This window comes from Drosophila kikkawai, chromosome 2R (assembly GCF_030179895.1).
Source record: "Drosophila kikkawai strain 14028-0561.14 chromosome 2R, DkikHiC1v2, whole genome shotgun sequence".
NCBI classification, from domain to species: domain Eukaryota; kingdom Metazoa; phylum Arthropoda; class Insecta; order Diptera; family Drosophilidae; genus Drosophila; species Drosophila kikkawai.
Window position 1 is genome coordinate 3,912,789 of NC_091729.1, and position 18,058 is coordinate 3,930,846.

Sequence of the window (18,058 nt, forward strand, 5' to 3'; positions counted from 1 at the left end):
AAGTGTTAACCGATATATCCCGAATGAGAGTACGGATTTGGTAGTCCAGAAAGAAAGTATGGAAAATGTTGATCAAAATAGCCCGAATGATAGTACGGATATTGAAGACCAAAATAAAAATAAGAAAAAACAACAAAACTTTGAAATTCGCAGAAGCGAAAGAATAAAAGATAAGCCACTAGTACCTTATAAGCTTTTGAATAATTGTTTGCTATATTCTCAAACTATTTTTAATGACATACCCAATACTTACAATGACTTAAAAGATAGAGACGACAGGCTAAAATGGGAACAAGCGATTAAAGAAGAGTTAGATGCTCATTTTATTAATGAAACTTGGACTCTTGTTGAGAAACCTAATAATAAAAACATTATAAACTGTAGATGGGTTTTTACAATAAAGAAAGATGAGTCGGGTAACCCTATCAAATATAAAGCTAGACTGGTTGCTTGTGGTTACTCACAACAATATTTGATTGATTATGACGAAACCTTTGCACCAGTAGCAAAGATAACTAGTTTCCGCTTTATTTTAGCCTTATCAAATCAATACGATCTTAAGATACACCAAATGGATGTAAAGACAGCGTTTTTAAATGGACATTTAGAAGATGAAATTTATATGTCCCTTCCCCAAGGTCTAGATTGTAAAAACAACAAAGTCTGTAAATTAAATAAATCAATTTACGGTCTTAAACAAGCTGCCAGATGTTGGTATAATACGTTTGAGAAAATAGTAACAGCAGCTGGGTTTGTTAGTTGTGCTGTAGATCATTGCATTTATTTTCTTGATAAAGGAGACATAAATAAAACAAGAAAGGAAGCTAACTTCGGCACGCCGAAGTTTGTATACCCTTGCAGATTGGTTTTGGTGTTTATTTTATAGATTTAAATGCTGAAAACACTAACAAAACAGATTTTCATTACATTTTACCCATACTTATTATGTTTACAGTTTGACAGTTACAGTTTTACATTCCCAGCTTTATATATTTTATACATTTACCGATCGCTTCTATGGCAGCTATAAGATATAGTTGTCCGATTTTTATGAAATTTATACCAAAATTCTAGAATAATAAAAAAAACTTATATCTCAGAGTAAATAAAAATGCGTTGAAAAACAACGAAGCTATAATTTTATTTCTATTAATTTCCCGATCGTTCCTATGGCAGCTATATCATATAGTCGTCCGATTTTCATAAAATTTTTAACAAAACTCTGGAATAATATAAATGGCTATATCTCAAAAATATTGAAAAACAGCCAAGTTATAATTTTTTTTCTAAAAATTTATCGAACATTTGTATGGCAGCTATATGATATAGTCGTCCGATCCGGCCCGTTCCGACATATATAGCAGTGAGAGCACATAGAAGACTATATGCAAAGTTTCATTTAGATAGCTTTAAAACTGAGGGACTAGTTTGCGTAGAAACAGACAGACAGACAGACAGACAGACAGACAGACAGACGGACAGACGGACAGACAGACAGACGGACAGACGGACATGGCTAGATCGACTCGGCTGTTGATGCTGATCAAGAATATATATACTTTATAGGGTCGGAAACGTCTCCTTCACTGCGTTGCAAACTTCTGACTGAAATTATAATACCCTGCAAGGGTATAAATATATATCTGTTATTATATGTGGATGATCTGGTCATAGCCACCTCAAATTTAGATACGATGTCCAGATTTAAGGACTATTTAAAAGGTAAACTTAGAATGACTGACTTGGGGGAAGTCCAATTTTTTATTGGGATAAAAATAAATAGATGTGAAGGTAAATTTGAATTAAGTCAAACTGCTTACATTAATAACGTCTTAAATAAATTTGGTATGAATGAATGTAATCCAGTTGGCACTCCACTTCCGAATAAACTAAATTATGAAGCCTTGAATCTAGATGAAACTTATAACGCATCATGTCGAGAGGTCATTGGATGTTTGATGTACAAAATGCTCTGTACCCGACCTGACTTAAGTACAGCCATTGGTATATTAAGTAGATATGCAGTGAAGAATAATAAGCAACTATGGCAATGTCTTAAAAGGGTCATGAGATATCTGAAAGGTACTGTCAATTTGAGCTTATGTTTTACAAAAAGTGTTAATTACACAAATGTTTTTACTGGGTATGTGGATTCAGATTGGGCTGGTAGCGAGAACGATAGAAAGAGTACTACTGGTTATGCATTTAAAATGTTCGATTCATGCCTTATCTGCTGGAATTAAAAAAAAAAAAATTCTGTTGCAGCTTCATCAACTGAAGCCGAGTATATGGCATTATTTGAGGTAACAAGAGAGGCTATGTGGCTGAAGTCTTTAGCGCAAAATATAAAATTGCAATGTAATAAACCTATAAAGATTTTCGAGGACAACCAAGGTTGTATAAGCATTGCTAATAATCCCACATGCCACAAGAGAACGAAACATATTGATATTAAATACCATTTTTCTAGGGAACAAGTTGAACAAAAACTAATAACTATTGAGTATCTTCCTACAGAAAACCAACTGGCAGATATTTTGACGAAGCCCTTGCCTTGACCCCGATTCATCGCACTAAGAGATCAAATGGGTCTTAACTGATGTGGAGTTGGATTTGTATATTACAAATCTCCTTGCTTTGAATATATATAATATTCATACATTCAAAAATTAATAATAATGAATATTTTTTTGTTTTCTTATTTCTTTTATATACAGCTTATTTCACTTTATTCACATATGAGAAATTAATAGTTAATATTTTGTATTTTCCTAATTTAATTAATAATTACTACGTTAATGTTGTAATACATTCAATTTAAGTTATATTGGTCTGGTTGGGTTTTTTCTGGGTTTCCCCAACCCCTTGCAACAAATGTTGGACAAATTTTTGTAATACTACCCAGAGTGCTCGACTTATCAAAATAGAAGTTTAATCATTGTATTTAGTTTATATTAAAGTATAATCTCTGTTTATTTTGAGGAGGTGTGTAAGAGTATCCCTGTTAAATGAGATGTGCAAAATAAACATAGCTTGTGCGATAAATAATCGCATGGTTGCACTCTCTCATATTTGAGTTTCGATATGTCTACATAAGCTTACCATCTCTAGTTTTTCTGCCCTTTTTGATTTGAGAACGAAACAGATAAGTCGAGCTATAAAAGCTATATTAAATTAACAATATAAAAACCATAAAATCAAACGTGTCGTGTTTTGCATTGGGCTGGATTTCAACAAGTATCTACACTTGTGATACGCCTCCGATCCCAGTTGATAATTGTTAGACAGAAATTCGGTTTGGATATATCAATACCAACCATATTAACAGTACCAGTAGCAGCTTCCGTTGCACTTAACCCCAAATCAGACAAAGAACAATCTGAGGAACCACCTGAAGAAAGCCCGAAAATAGAAGAAGAAGATTTAAATAATCTTACTATTCCGGCAACCTACACTGATCTGGAATCGGAAGATTCAGACGCTTCAGACACCTCAGAAGAAAACAAGTTAAATACTACGGTAACCATGGCCGATGAAGCAATTGCCCAAAGGGCATATATCAGGGAAATTTCTGGTGCCATACCGGAATTCAATGGTCAAAAACTCCATCTCCAACGATTCATAACGGCCCTGAAGTTAGTAAATCTAAATAAAGGGACATTTGAACACATCGCTGTAGAGGTTATCAAGTCTAAAATTGTTGGATCCACATTATACAGGGTTCAAAATGAGACTACAATAACCGACATAATCAAAAAACTGCAGGACACAATAGTCGGTGAAACATCCGACGTAATAAAGGCCAAAATGGCCAAGACTGTCCAGAAAGGCAAAACTGCCGAGAAGTTTACAACAGATATCGACAATTTACGGAAGCTCCTAGAAGCTTCATATATAGATGAAGGACTTTCAGCTGAACATGCTGATAAGTTCAGTACAAAGGAAGCCATCGCCGCGATGGTCAAAAATTGCGAGCATGGCCGTCTTAAGACAATATTGGAAGCTGGCAACTTCACGAACATGAATGAAGCCGTCACAAAGTATATACAATGTAGTACTGAAATGACGGGTAACGCCAACACAATATTATATGCGCAAAGAGGTAACTATCGCGGTAATAGTTACAAAAATAATTATCGCGGTAGGGGTAATGGCCGAGGTAATTACCGAAACAATGGCCACTACCAACATTACCAAAACAACCAGAATAATCAAAATAACCAAAACAACTGTTATAATCGAAATAACAACAACAATAACAATAACTATAGAGGAAACAACCGTGGCGGAAACAACCGCAACGGAAACAACAACGGATCAAACCGTAATAATCAGAACAATGTCCGATTGGCCCAAACCAACTCGGAAAACCAACAAAACCCTTCAGATATTTAGAGCAAACAACAAGCTCAATAAAAACAGTCAACCTAAATCTAAGCATTTATATAAAAATAAAAAATGAAAGCGCACGCAAATGTTATACCCTGTTACTTGATACTGGTGCTGACATATCTATATTAAAAGATAATATAGATAAATTTGAGATAATCAATGATAAAGTACACTCCGAAATATCGGGAATAGGCGAAGGAACAATATCTTCAGCAGGCTTAGCCAGTGTAGAACTCACTAATGGCAAATATATCATCCCACACGACTTTTACTTAGTCGACCAAAGTTTCCCAATACCTTGCGATGGCATACTAGGTATTGACTTCATAAAACAATACAATTGCCAACTAGATTTCACTTAAAGAGGCGACTCACTAATTCTTCGTCCAGATAACTTAAATTGTCCAATTGAATTGCAAATACTTCACTCGTGTGAAAGTAATGCCACAGTACTCCCTGCACGTTCCGAAGTTGTCCGAGAAATACAAATTCCCTCAGCAAAAAATCAAATTCTGATATTAAATCAGGAAATTGATGAAGGAATTTATATCGCAAACACGATATCCGACCACAATAATACTTTTGTCCGTATAATAAATACAACGAATGCCACAAAAATTGTAAGCTTAAATAATATTAAATACGAAACTTTGAATGATTATGATATAATAAAAGAAAATAACGAAGGAAGAGATGAATTCGTTATGAGTAAATTAACCAAAAACTTCCCGCCTTTATTCAAATCTCAATTAAAAGATCTATGCACCAGATACACAGACATATTCGGACTCGAAACCGAATCTATAACAACAAATAACTTATATAAACAAAAGCTTAGATTAAAGGATGACGAGCCCGTATATATCAAAAATTACAGAAGTCCGCACAGCCAAGTGCAAGAAATTCAGGCCCAAGTACAAAAGCTGATAGACGACAATATAGTCGAACCATCAGTCTCACCTTACAATAGCCCACTCTTATTAGTTCCGAAGAAGTCTCTCCCGGACTCTGACAAGAAGAAATGGCGATTAGTAATTGACTATCGTCAAATCAATAAAAAACTATTGTCAGATAAATTCCCTTTACCTAGAATTGATGATATTCTAGATCAGCTAGGTAGAGCTGAATATTTTTCATGCCTAGACTTAATGTCTGCTTTTCACCAAATTGAACTTGAAAAAAGTTCCAGGGATATAACGTCATTTACAACGAGCAATGGCTCGTATCACTTCACGCGATTACCATTTGGCTTGAAAATAGCCCCAAATTCATTCCAGAGAATGATGACTATTGCTTTCTCGGGATTAGAACCGTCACAAGCATTTCTTTATATGGATGACTTGATAGTCATAGGATGTTCCGAAAAACACATGCTTAAGAACCTAACTGATGTTTTTGAGACATGTAGGAAACACAACCTAAAGTTACATCCCGAAAAATGTTCATTTTTCATGCATGAAGTCACATTTTTGGGACATAAATGCACTGATAAAGGAATCTTGCCTGATGACAAAAAATATGACGTAATAAAAAACTATCCAGTCCCACATGACGCGGACAGCGCTAGACGATTCGTTGCATTTTGCAATTACTATAGGCGCTTTATAAAAAATTTTGCCGATTATTCTCGTCACATAACTAGGTTATGCAAAAAATATGTAAAATTCGAATGGACATCGGAATGCCAGAATGCCTTCGATCATCTTAAAACGGCACTTATAAACCCAACCTTGTTACAATATCTAGATTTTTCAAGAGAATTCTGCATAATAACTGATGCAAGTAAAAAAGCGTGTGGAGCGGTTTTAACTCAAAACCATAACGGACTCCAACTTTCAATTGCATACGCATCAAGATTCTTTACTAAAGGAGAAAGTAACAAGAGTACTACTGAGCAGGAATTATCTGCTATTCACTGGGCTATAAAACATTTTCGACCATATATTTATGGCAGTCACTTCACTATTAAAACGGATCATAGACCATTAACCTATTTGTTTTCAATGGTAAATCCAAGTTCAAAATTGACACGTATGAGGCTTGAATTGGAGGAATTAGATTTTACGGTAGAATACCTGAAGGGCAAAGACAATTATGTAGCTGATGCGTTATCAAGAATAACCATCAAAGAACTACAAAATATAACTGGAACAATAAATAAAGTCACTACACGATTTCAAAGTAGACAAAAATTCAGCTCGGAACAACAAGAAAAAGAATCTCTGAAAAAAGCTTCTAAGCCCAACGTTTACGACGTCATAAACAATGACGAAGTACGTAAAGTAGTGACCTTGCATATAAAAGATATGTCATGTTTATTTAAACATGGCAAGAAAATTATTGCAAGATATGAGGTTAGCGATTTATAAACTAATGGAGTTATCGTCAATTTTTCCAAAGGCTTGAAATGCAAGCCGGTATACATAACATACAACTCAAAGTGGCACCGTGGGAAAATATCTTTGATGAAATATCAACAGATAAATTCAAATTAATGGGCAACAAGATATTGAAGACATTAAGAGTAGCGCTACTCCACCCGGTGACCCTAGTATCAAAAGATACAGAAAAAGAAGCAATCTTGTCTACATTCCATGATGATCATTGGATCATGTGACAAGGAGGTCACACAGGCATTACAAAAACCTTGGCCAAGGTCCAGAGACACTACTACTGGAAAAATATGTCCAAAGACAAAAGAGTATATAAGGAAATGTCCGAAATGCCAGAAATCTAAAATAACAAAGCACACTAAGACCCCTCTTACAATCACAGATACACCAACACACGCATTCGACAGAGTGCTAGTGGATACCATTGGACCACTGCCAAAATCTGAAAATGGTAACGAGTATGCTGTCACATTAATATGTGATCTAACGAAATATTTAGTTGCAATACCGATTCCAAATAAAAATGCTAATACCGTAGCCAAAGCCATATTTGAATCTTTTATTCTGAAGTACGGTCCAATGAAGACGTTCATTACGGACATGGGAACAGAGTATAAGAACTCAATTATAGATGATCTGTGCAAATATATGAATATGAAGAACATTACATCAACAGCACATCATCACCAGACAGTTGGAACAGTAGAAAGAAGCCACAGAACATTTAATGAGTATATACGATCCTATATATCGGTTGACAAAACTGATTGGGACGTATGGCTTCAATATTTCGTCTTTTGTTTCAACACGACCCCCTCTATGGCACATACTTATTGTCAATATGAGTTAGTGTTCGGTACAACAAGTAATTTACCGGAACACTTCAATAGCATAGATAGAGTAGAACCATTTTACAATATAGATGACTATGCTAAGGAATCTAAGTATAGATTAGAATTAGCTTATAAAAGAGCTAGGGTTATGTTAGACGCCAGTAAGAATAGGAATAAATTATTATACGATCATAGTATAAACGATATAGATATATCAGTAGGTGACCAAGTTTTGTTAAAAAATGAAACAGGTCATAAGTTAGATGTTAAATGTACAGGTCCGTACACAGTAACGGAAATAAGTGCTAGAGATAATATAGTAATAGCCAATGATAAACATAAGAAACAAACAGTTCATAAGGATAGGTTAAAAATCTTTATTTCGTAATTTGCATTCAGCCTATCCATACCTACACATAAATACACTTACAAAATACACAAATAAAAAAAAAAATAGTAAACAAAAAAAAGCAAAATATTTAAAAGTGTATTAGTTATAAATTATATTATAAAATAACTTCATTATATTACGTTATTTTTCAAAAGGAGGGAGATGTAGTATGCACACATATCGAGTACCCACTGTATATTATAACTTAACGGGTGCGCACTGTAACACAATGTTGCAGTGTTTACATATTTCAAAGTCCCGGTCATAAACCATTAAGTGGCCGAAATATGAACCGATCGCTATGGCTTAGCCCGCACACAGAAAGTGCTAGTGTCGGTATATTTGTATCGAACGGACTACACATGCATACTCCCTCGCGCCTCCACTTATGAGCGCATAGCTAAAGTATATAAGTACATTCCTATATACATAAGAATATATATCCATAGCCGTCTCTCTGCTGCTGCCTGCGAGCAGCGCAGCTACGAGACCTAGCTTATATTTTAACTTAAGGAATATTGTATAGAACAGCGATGGGCACGCCGTGACTCAATTTGCTCACGCTGCTCAAACCGTTATCTTTTTTCGGAGGCGCCAGCATGTCGCACAATTGCAGACGCACAAGTGCAGTGCTCGCGATCAGCGAACCGTGAAGATTTACAAAAACAACCACACTGACCTTTGGCGCAGGTAGCGAGGACATCCCCGCGATCCCGAGTTTGCAACAACAAAACACAAGCGACCGAACTCGCACATCGTCCCAAAAACAAGAACAATTTTAAAGGGAACTGTGCGGATAGCGTTGTCTTCTGCACTAAAGAAAAAAGTTTGGATTTCTTTTGCAGTCGTTTTTCTTAGGCGGACATAAATGCACGTAAAAATGGCTGAAGATATTGATCTACTCAAAAAGTTTTTGTCAGTGTATTTTCTCGGCTCGCACATTCTGTGTGTCGCGTGGGTGCGACGGTTCGCAACGCTGGGGGTTGTTGTTTTTTTTTTTTTAGCGAGCTGCTGCTCAAACCGTTAGATCTCGTGCCCATCGCTGGTATAGAACATTAACTCTTTGAGCTCCAAAGCGGCATCATAGCTGCTCCAACTATACATGCAAAAATAAATACAAATTAAACTACCAACTTAAAACACCAAATCTTATTCTTTGAGTAAACCGTGGCTCATAGGAGTTAATCTATTTCAAGAGTATTCAGAAGACTATAAACGGACGGACGGACATGGCTAGATCGTCTCGGCTATTGATGCTGATCACGAATTTATTATAAAAAATAAATATAAAAACAACTATGTATTATGTTGAAAGACCCCAATTAAATTAGAAGTCTTCATCTGTTGAGTTTTTGTAAGAAACTGGTTTATTTCATTCCAATCCTAGCTTATATAGCTAACATGAGAATGTGAGATAAGGGTGCACACAGGCACATATCAAACAAACCCAGACCGCTCACAGGAGGTCATATTTCGGGTTGCTTGTATCTTGTAGGCCCAAGTGGCGGGTTTACTTAAAGATATACAAGTACAGTGCAGAGATTTAATGCGTGACATATGCATCTTATCAATATTTGTGTTCATGCGTGAACAATGTTATGTTATTTTTATTACATTAGTATATATATATATATATATATATATATAGATTTGCCTATACATGTTATATAGTAGTCCGATTCTTAAAGTTATAAAATATATAGTTTTAAATTAAAATCAACAAAAAATCTTTATAGAAATGTCAACCGCAGCCAAAAATTTAAAATATATCTAAAATCTTTGTTTTCAATAGCTAAATTAAGAATAGTTCCAATTGATCAAATTTGCCAGTATATACCATATTCTAAAAGAGATTTTTAAATACAATATATATTTAGGCCACTTCCGCAAAATCTACACTTATTCGGATTTCCCTGATCTGTTTAAGATTTTCCTTTCGAAAAATCCACACGGATTCGTATTCCCTTTGTTGAGTTTCTGTTAACTGCCGCCGTCACCTTCGCTTTTAGCCGCTAGTATGCGCGCGGATTTTTATAAAAAATACAGAACACATTTTAGATGTAAACCTTAAGGCATAATTTTTAGGAACTTTTTAATAATGGAGACATTATGCTATAGCCATCTGGAGTGATTTTTGAATAAGATCCAGAATTAGAAATTGGAATGGCATTGGTCTCACAAGTGTTGGTAGGCGGGGCTGTGGATATTTCATATTCATGTATATGAAATGTTGTGGTAGGGATTTCAAGAGAAGGCGTTAGGAGTCGAGGATAATTTGTTATATACTCAACGATCTCTTTAGCCGTAGGTCGTTTAGTAGATTCCTGGCTCCAGCAAGATTTTAAAAGGCCTTTCAATTGTGGTTTTACCCCTAAAGGTATTTGCGGGGTATTGCCATTTTTGACGTAAGCCAGCACCTGATTATTGGTAAGACCTTGATACGGATAGGAGCCAAAAGATATCACTTCATAGACTACTATCCCGAACGACCAAATATCAGAAGCAGGAGTAAATAATCCTAAGGTAAGGGTTTCTGGGGGCATCCAGCGAACTGGAAAAAGTTTTCGAGCACTTTTCCGATTATATTTATAATAGTCACTCTCAAATGTGGGTCGAGCCATTCCAAAATCCCCGATTTTAACCACTCGATACGAATTTATGAGACAATTTCTGCAGGCTATATCTCTATGAACATATTTTTTTTTAGCTAAATAATCGAGACCTTTTGCGACATCCATTGCATATCGTGTCAGAAACTTTGCTGAAATATCACAGTCATCGGGCACTTTATCGCTGACCATATTCCTACGCGCCAATAGATAAGTTTTTAAGTCGCCATACAACATAAACTCCATAATAGTATAAATCGGTTCACTCTGCAGGCAAACTCCAAGTAATTTAATTACATTTCTGTGATCGAATTTTTTCATGGCTTCTGCTTCTGCTAAGAAGTCTAGACGATCTTCCATTGATTGGCCAGCTTTTAATGTTTTGACGGCTACCGCGGTCCACGTCCCAGAAATTAGCTGTGCCTCCCCTCCGTAAACCATTCCAAAAGCACCCTCACCCAAACTTCGGTTAATTACTATGTTTTCTTTTGGTATTTCCCATTTGTCTAAAGTATTATTTCTATGTAATGATGGAGATAACAAGTCGATTCCAAACATTTTCATAATGTGTGCAGAACGTTTGAGTTTACGACTGTACACTTGCCTCCAAAAGCAAAACGTTAAAAAAAATATAAATGCTAATGCAAATAACGATATAAGAATCAATATAAATATATTTGTAACATTGCAGTCTACCTGAAAAGTTCTAGCAAATATAGATAGCCGGCAATCATATCTCCCGTCTTCTGGCATTCGACTGTTAACCCAATAGATTTCCGAAAGGTTAAAAATCAAATTACCTCCGTTTGCGTATCTATAATTGTCATTAATTTTCAAAAAGGGTTTGAAAATTCCAATTTTATTAAAGCTATTATTTCTCCACTGCAAGAAATCCAATTCAATAATACGCGATCCTTTCCTTTCATCTCCATTATCAAATGATACATTCCCTGATAAGCCTCCATAATTAGTTTGCCTAATAAGTTCAGCAAGATTTTTTACAACTTCGGGCGTTCTTAAGTAGTTTAAAATGGTATTGTTTTCATTAAGTAATTTATGTGCGGCCTTAGCATATGTCCAAACTGCGTCATATGTAAAACCAGCGTAATAAGAAGGTTCGTCTCCATATTTGCGTTTGTAAGACTCCTTCCAATCTTTTACTGTTATCCTTTCCTGCATATGTGTATTTGGACTCCCAAATGGCGTGTACCTTAAACTAAAATGTCCGTCAATAGCCTAGATGATATATTATAAAAATTGAGTAGTTAAATATAAATATTTAAATTTTTAATATAATATTTACTTTTTGAAATTGCTCCGCGCTGCAGCTACCATTAACCATTTTGTACCAGATTTCAAAATCTTTTAACAGCAAATGGGGAAGAAACCAAATATAATCGTGTTGCTGAGTCATCTAAAAATAATAATAATAATAATAATATTAATAATATTAACAAAATTGAAATACACAATAACCAAAGCTTTGTGCATTCAAATAAAAGACAAATTATCGGTGATCCAACTTTTAATTGTAAATTGTGTTGTGGTATCCCCAGCAGATCTAACAAATTTTAAAACTCAATGTTATAATTCACAATCTCGTTGGTATCACAAACTGAATTGATAGATTAATATGACATGAAGTCCCTAGGTAACAACTGTTGTGTCTTTAAATCCATTGACGTCCACATTTTTACTTGCCAAATTCGTCCTTTCTGTTAGCCATTTATAATGTACATATTGTGGGTGTACGTCGATCGATGTATGCGATCGATAGGAGTATTTTGCGAGTCGATGAATGTGCAAAAGTCCGTCTGTAATTTAATGTATTCAGTATTTCCATGTCATTGCCAATACCTAACAGTTGTTTAGAGAATGTTTCGGCGGATAGATCCTTAAGTAATTGAAAGTGCATGTTCACCGTCAGTTGTATTTTTCCAACATTACTTCATTGTCGCAATAATTTTAAGCAAGCGTTGATTTCATCAGCGTACGTTGAACGTGGAATAACAGTAAGTGTTTGTCTGAAACCACCTAAAAGAAGTAACAAAGTGCCGACAAAAAATGTATCGTAGTTTTTTTTATATTATTTAATAACCTATCCAATGCCTTAAGCGAATATATGCGAGGATAGTGTATCCACCCCATATAATAATTGCCCTGTGTAATCCCCTTCTGAAATTGTTTATCTTATCCTTAGAAACCTCCCACTTCCCCCTTATTTGGAAGGAATCATTCATTATTCCTCTTCATAAGAGAGGTAGCAAATTAAAGGCAAACAACTATAGAGGAATCTGTGAGTTAACGTTCGCCCGCTTTTCGCTCCTCGGTATTCTCTCGCGCTATTAAGCTGGGCTTTTCGGACGGCGGCGGGCCCTTAGGCTAAGCTTAGTTTAGTACCAAAACGACTGTAAAAATATATGCAACGTCATTTTTTGACCCCCGATTTCGACTTTTCTTCTTCGTGGGATAAATCCTTTTGCGGAGGATCTACTGGCCACCGCCCTCCTAAACATGTTCTTCGAGCAGGATAAAGATATCGTCCTGGAATCCTTTTTTCCCAGCAGCTTTAGTGGTGCCACCGCAAAAAAAGATAAGTAAAAAGTTTTCTCCCGTCTCTAATTGACGGTTGTCAATAGTTGTTTCAAATTTGAATTTTCGATTTTTTTGTCAACTCCGAGTCCGAGATTTTCGACACCAATTAGACAACTTAAAAATCTATATTCAAATCCGATTTTCTCCACTTCCAATTGCCTGAACTTCGTTTTGCACAGTCATAATTATCGCAGTTTCTTTTGGGCAGAGTTTGTCTTCCACTTCTTCAAACCCGTTGTACATTTCTCCGTAGATACATATGTCGGAGATGAATTCTGGGAAGTATATGAGCCTAAAGGTTTGCTCTATCAACTGGGAGAGCCATTTCCCTTTTTTTTTTTTTTATTGCCTCGGGCGCCGAGTGTTCTTTGATAAATGAAATATTTTCCAACAAAATTTCTGGGAAAAGAATAAATAACTTAGTCGTGTTAAGAGGAATTGGAGATAATATTGTAAAGAGTCATCTGCAAATTTTGTCCACTGTTCAAATATAGCAATATAATTTGGAAATTTTGTTTCATGTTGTATTGCATAATTATTTAAAGTATGACATAATGATTGGTCAAGAAATATTGAAACTTGGGTTTGGCGTTATAATTGAAACTGAAAAATGTAATATCTACAAAGCTAAAATTGTTAATGCTGTACATGAAAATGCATACAGTTTGGAAAATGTACTAGACAGCAACATAGACTTAAGTGAGATTAATAAATGCAAATTAAAAAACATTTTTGAAAAATATTCTGATAATTTTGTAAGTGGAATCCCTACTTAATAGATGAGAATAAGACTGTTCAAAGACGTCCCTATTTGCTCAGTGTAGATGAAAAGTTTTTAGTTAGAGAACAAATAGACCAAATGATTAAATCCAATATGATTTGTCCGAGCAGATCTCTATTTGCAAGCCCAATGTTGTTAGTCAAAAAGAAAAATGGACATGGCCAGTGGATTTTACCAGATACCAATTCACCCTGATTCCATAGAAAAGACAGCGTTTGTGAACCCAGAGGGTCAGTAGAGGGTCAAAGTGACACAAACAAAAGCAGAGTTGACACCAAGAGTGCACAGGTGGTGGGCGTACTTACAGGTCTTTGATTTTAGTGTTGAGTATAGAATGGGTAGCCGAATGGCTCATGTGGATTTCTTATCACGAAACCCAATTTCCACAATTTCTACCGTCATTCCTAGGATAACAGAGGTTCGAGTAGATCTAGCAGCAATAACAAATAACTGGCTGATAGCTGAACAGCAACGAGACGATAGCATAGTAAAAACCATGGGAAAAATGAATACATATGAAATTAGAACTGTATTACTATACCGGAAGATACAGCGTAATGGCAAGACTCGATGTTTACCAGTGATTCCTTGGGCGTTTAGGTGGTCGGTAATAAATCATGTGCACGAGGCCATGATGCACTTAGGATGGCAGAAACCCTAGACAAAGTTTATGAGCAATTTTGGTTTGAACACATGTCCAAGTATGTCAGAAAATTTGTTGAAAATTGCAGTTAATAGCCACGAGTCGAGCTAATAGACAGGTGGAACGTGTCATGAGCACATTGAAGGGTATGCTAACGGCCGTTGAAACTAGTGATCGTTCGTGGCAGGATGCTTTACCAGAAATTCAGTTAACCTTAAATTGCTCTACAAATCGAATCACTAAGTTTAGTGCTTTAGAGTTGCTGATAGGTAAAGAGGCTAGGCCTTTGGGCATGTTACAAAATAAATGAAGAAGAGAATATATTAGATAGGGAGCACGTTAGAGTTAAAGCTAAAGAATATATGGAAAATAATGCACATTATGAAAAAGAAAGATTTGACAAAAATAAAGCGAAAGTTACTGCGTACAATGTAGGCGATCATGTATTGTTAAAAGGTAAAGAACGTCACCAAACGAAACTTGATCCCAAGTTTAAGGGCCCGTTTCAGGTAATATGGATGGATGGATATGAATTAAAATTAAAATTAAAATTAGTTAATAAGCAAACATATAAGTATGCTCACGAGTGTCTAAGAGCACTGCCAAATAAAGAATTAGTTGGAGAATTAAATGAAGAATTCCAAAGTGACGATGAGTCCCGAGATGGGAAGTATTATGTGGACGACATCGGAGGATGTGCGTCAGTGTCCCGATTTGGGAAAGAGTATGCGGACGGCATCAGAGGATGTGCGTTAGTGTCCCAAGAAGGGAATTGTTAATTGCAGTATAACAGCTTTCTCGCAGGGACGAGAAGTATTATGGCAGAGGTTGGTGACCTGGAAATTTTCATGAAAAAGAAATGATGTATAAAGAAAAAATTAAATGTTTGGAGTTGAAAATAACTGTATTTGAGTTTGTAAAGAGAAACTAAACTCACAGGTTCTCAAACTGTTTTGTCTCGATCGAAATTGATGTTTATTGGTTAATGTTCAGTCGTTGCAATATTCATAATCATAACATTACTTAATCTGTAATTCGTCAGTCGCAGCAATCTCATATGCAGCCAAAATAAAGTATAGATTACCAGGTCAAGCGCATATGTAGATTCTGCTGACGCGATGAAGTGGGATGGAGCAATAGCCTCATTCCGCATATACCATTACAACCTACATTATTCTTGCACATCAATATTTCTAACCAGAAGCATATTTGTTTCCGCATGCACTAGCAACCTACATTATTCTTTATCATTAATATTCGTAAATTCAAACACATTGTTTGCTATAAATATCGTTAAGTTTGAATCAATAAAGTCAGTAATCAGCGACACAAAACAAGGCAAGTAGTTTATACGCTATTTTGCCAGGCATCGATGTCTCCTCACACTAATCAACATTCACATTAACATTTTTGGTGACCCCGACAATTAACGTCCTGCCGACAATTCACGTCCTGACCACAATTCACGTCCTGACGACAATTCACGTCCTGACGATCAAATCCTAAGGACAATTCAAGTCCCACGAGTCAAGTTTCCCAACTCTTGGAACAATCCTGGGCATCCTTTGAAAAAATCCTTTCACTAGAACTCAGAGTCTAGTGTTCTCCATGTCAAGTGAACAAGTACTAATTCTTTAGACCACTAAACGGTTGCGAATAGGAGCGTATCCGGCTTAAGAAGCGAATAAAACACTCCCAACGGGTCAAGAATATAGCACTTTTCAACATGACTAGCATGGAGGAGCAAGCAGCCACAGAGGCGTTAGACTTGCAGGAAGAGATCAGTCAAGAGATCTCAAAGCTGATCCGCAATTACAAGAAAGACTCTGCGTAGAGAGGAAGCAAAACCCAACCGACTTTCAATCTAAGTTGGCCGCAATCGATGAAGCGTGGAATCGATTTGCGGAAAATGACCGTAATGTTCTGGAGAAATATAGAACCTCGGAATATGTAAGGTTTTACAAAGACTGTCGTGACTCATACGACAAGTATCGAAGCGCCATAACTGACGCAATGGCTCAAACTACGAGCCATGCCCAAGGAAACGCAGACGCTGCAAGCATACAGCAGCCTGTGGGCAAACTCATGTCGGCATGTCGCCGACAAAGAGCCATATCAGAGTCTATCCATCTGGCTATGAAAGAATTTTCAGAGACTGGAAAAACCATTACAAGTGATTTGATAAAATCACTATGGTCACAAGTTCAAGAGATCCACTTCGCGGTTCATGAAGAACACGAAGACCCTGTCAGGGGAGGATACGACATGCAGTCATTTCTCCGTCTGGAAAGGGACATCCAAAAGGTGTAAGGGGCAAAATCTAATGCATCGAGCAATGAAGATGTACACTTGCCCAGAGTTAGCATCCCCAAATTCGATGGGGATCTACTCAAATGGACGCAGTTTTTTGATTTATCCAAATGCATGGTCCACGATACCAACATGCCGACAGTGCGGAAAATGTGGTATCTAAAAACCACCGTAACTGGAGAGGCAGAGAGATTGATAAGACACATCGATCTAAAAGAAGAAAACTACGCAAGCGAATGGGGCATATTGGTTAAAGAATACAACAATCCCCGACACGTATCCGACACGATTCTTAATCGTCTCTTGCAACACCACACAAATAGTGACGATCCGAAATCATTGAAAGAGTTGTATATAACAACTATCGAGTCCCTGGCATCATTAAAGGGACTAGGAATCGATGTATGTATCTAGCTGGGATACAATATTGATTGCTATCATCAAGCAAAAATTGGATATTGCTAATAGAGCCTTGTACGAACAGTCGTTGGATGGTTCTCGACAACTGCAAGGTCTCGACTCAATACTTAACTTCTTCGACCAAAGGATAAGCGTACTGGGAGCAGGAAAAAGAAGTCAACAAGCAAAAAGGGATCAGAAGGGACCAACATGCACTTCTGCCAGCGCTGGAAAATTACCAAGCTGTCCATTTTGCAAACGGAATCATTGGCTATACAAATGTGATGACTTCCGTAATAAACCAATACCCGAACGACTTAATTGGATACAAAAACAACGACTGTGTGTCAACTGCTTCAGCAGCGACCACAAGGCAAAGGAATGCCAAGGCCGTTTGTGTTTTAAATGCGATAAAAAACACCATACATTGCTGCATCTTGAAACGTCATTAGGTGCAAAAACTGAACCACATTCACCTTCTGTAGGGGCAGCAAGTAACAAGAGTTACAATCTGCTGGCCACAGTCAAGGTATCAGTAAAAGCAAGCAATGGTCAGGTGGCCACTTTCAGAGCTCTGCTTGATTCAGGATCACAAATAATATTGATCTCTGAACGAATGGCTTCAAAGCTATCATTAAGGCTCCACGGTACTTCAATACGTATCGAAGGTATTGGAGGCAATCCTAAGACTAGTCAACCAGAGTGAATGTGC

The 18,058-nt window shown here is 36.5% G+C and overlaps 1 protein-coding gene across 1 annotated transcript in view; it reads right to left on the bottom strand.

The window, feature by feature from the left end:
* Nucleotides 1–9,380: 9,380 nt before the first annotated feature.
* Nucleotides 9,381–18,058, bottom strand: part of LOC138928032 (uncharacterized) — a 228,619-nt gene continuing 219,941 nt past the window's right edge. Inside the window, exons 7-8 of the mRNA XM_070284096.1 lie at nt 11,922–12,032; nt 9,381–11,854 (exon numbers count right to left, since the gene is read on the bottom strand). Of these exons, the coding sequence (XP_070140197.1) occupies nt 10,091–11,854; nt 11,922–12,032 (1,875 nt within the window). The 3' untranslated portion in view covers nt 9,381–10,090. The remainder of the gene's footprint in view (nt 11,855–11,921; nt 12,033–18,058) is intronic.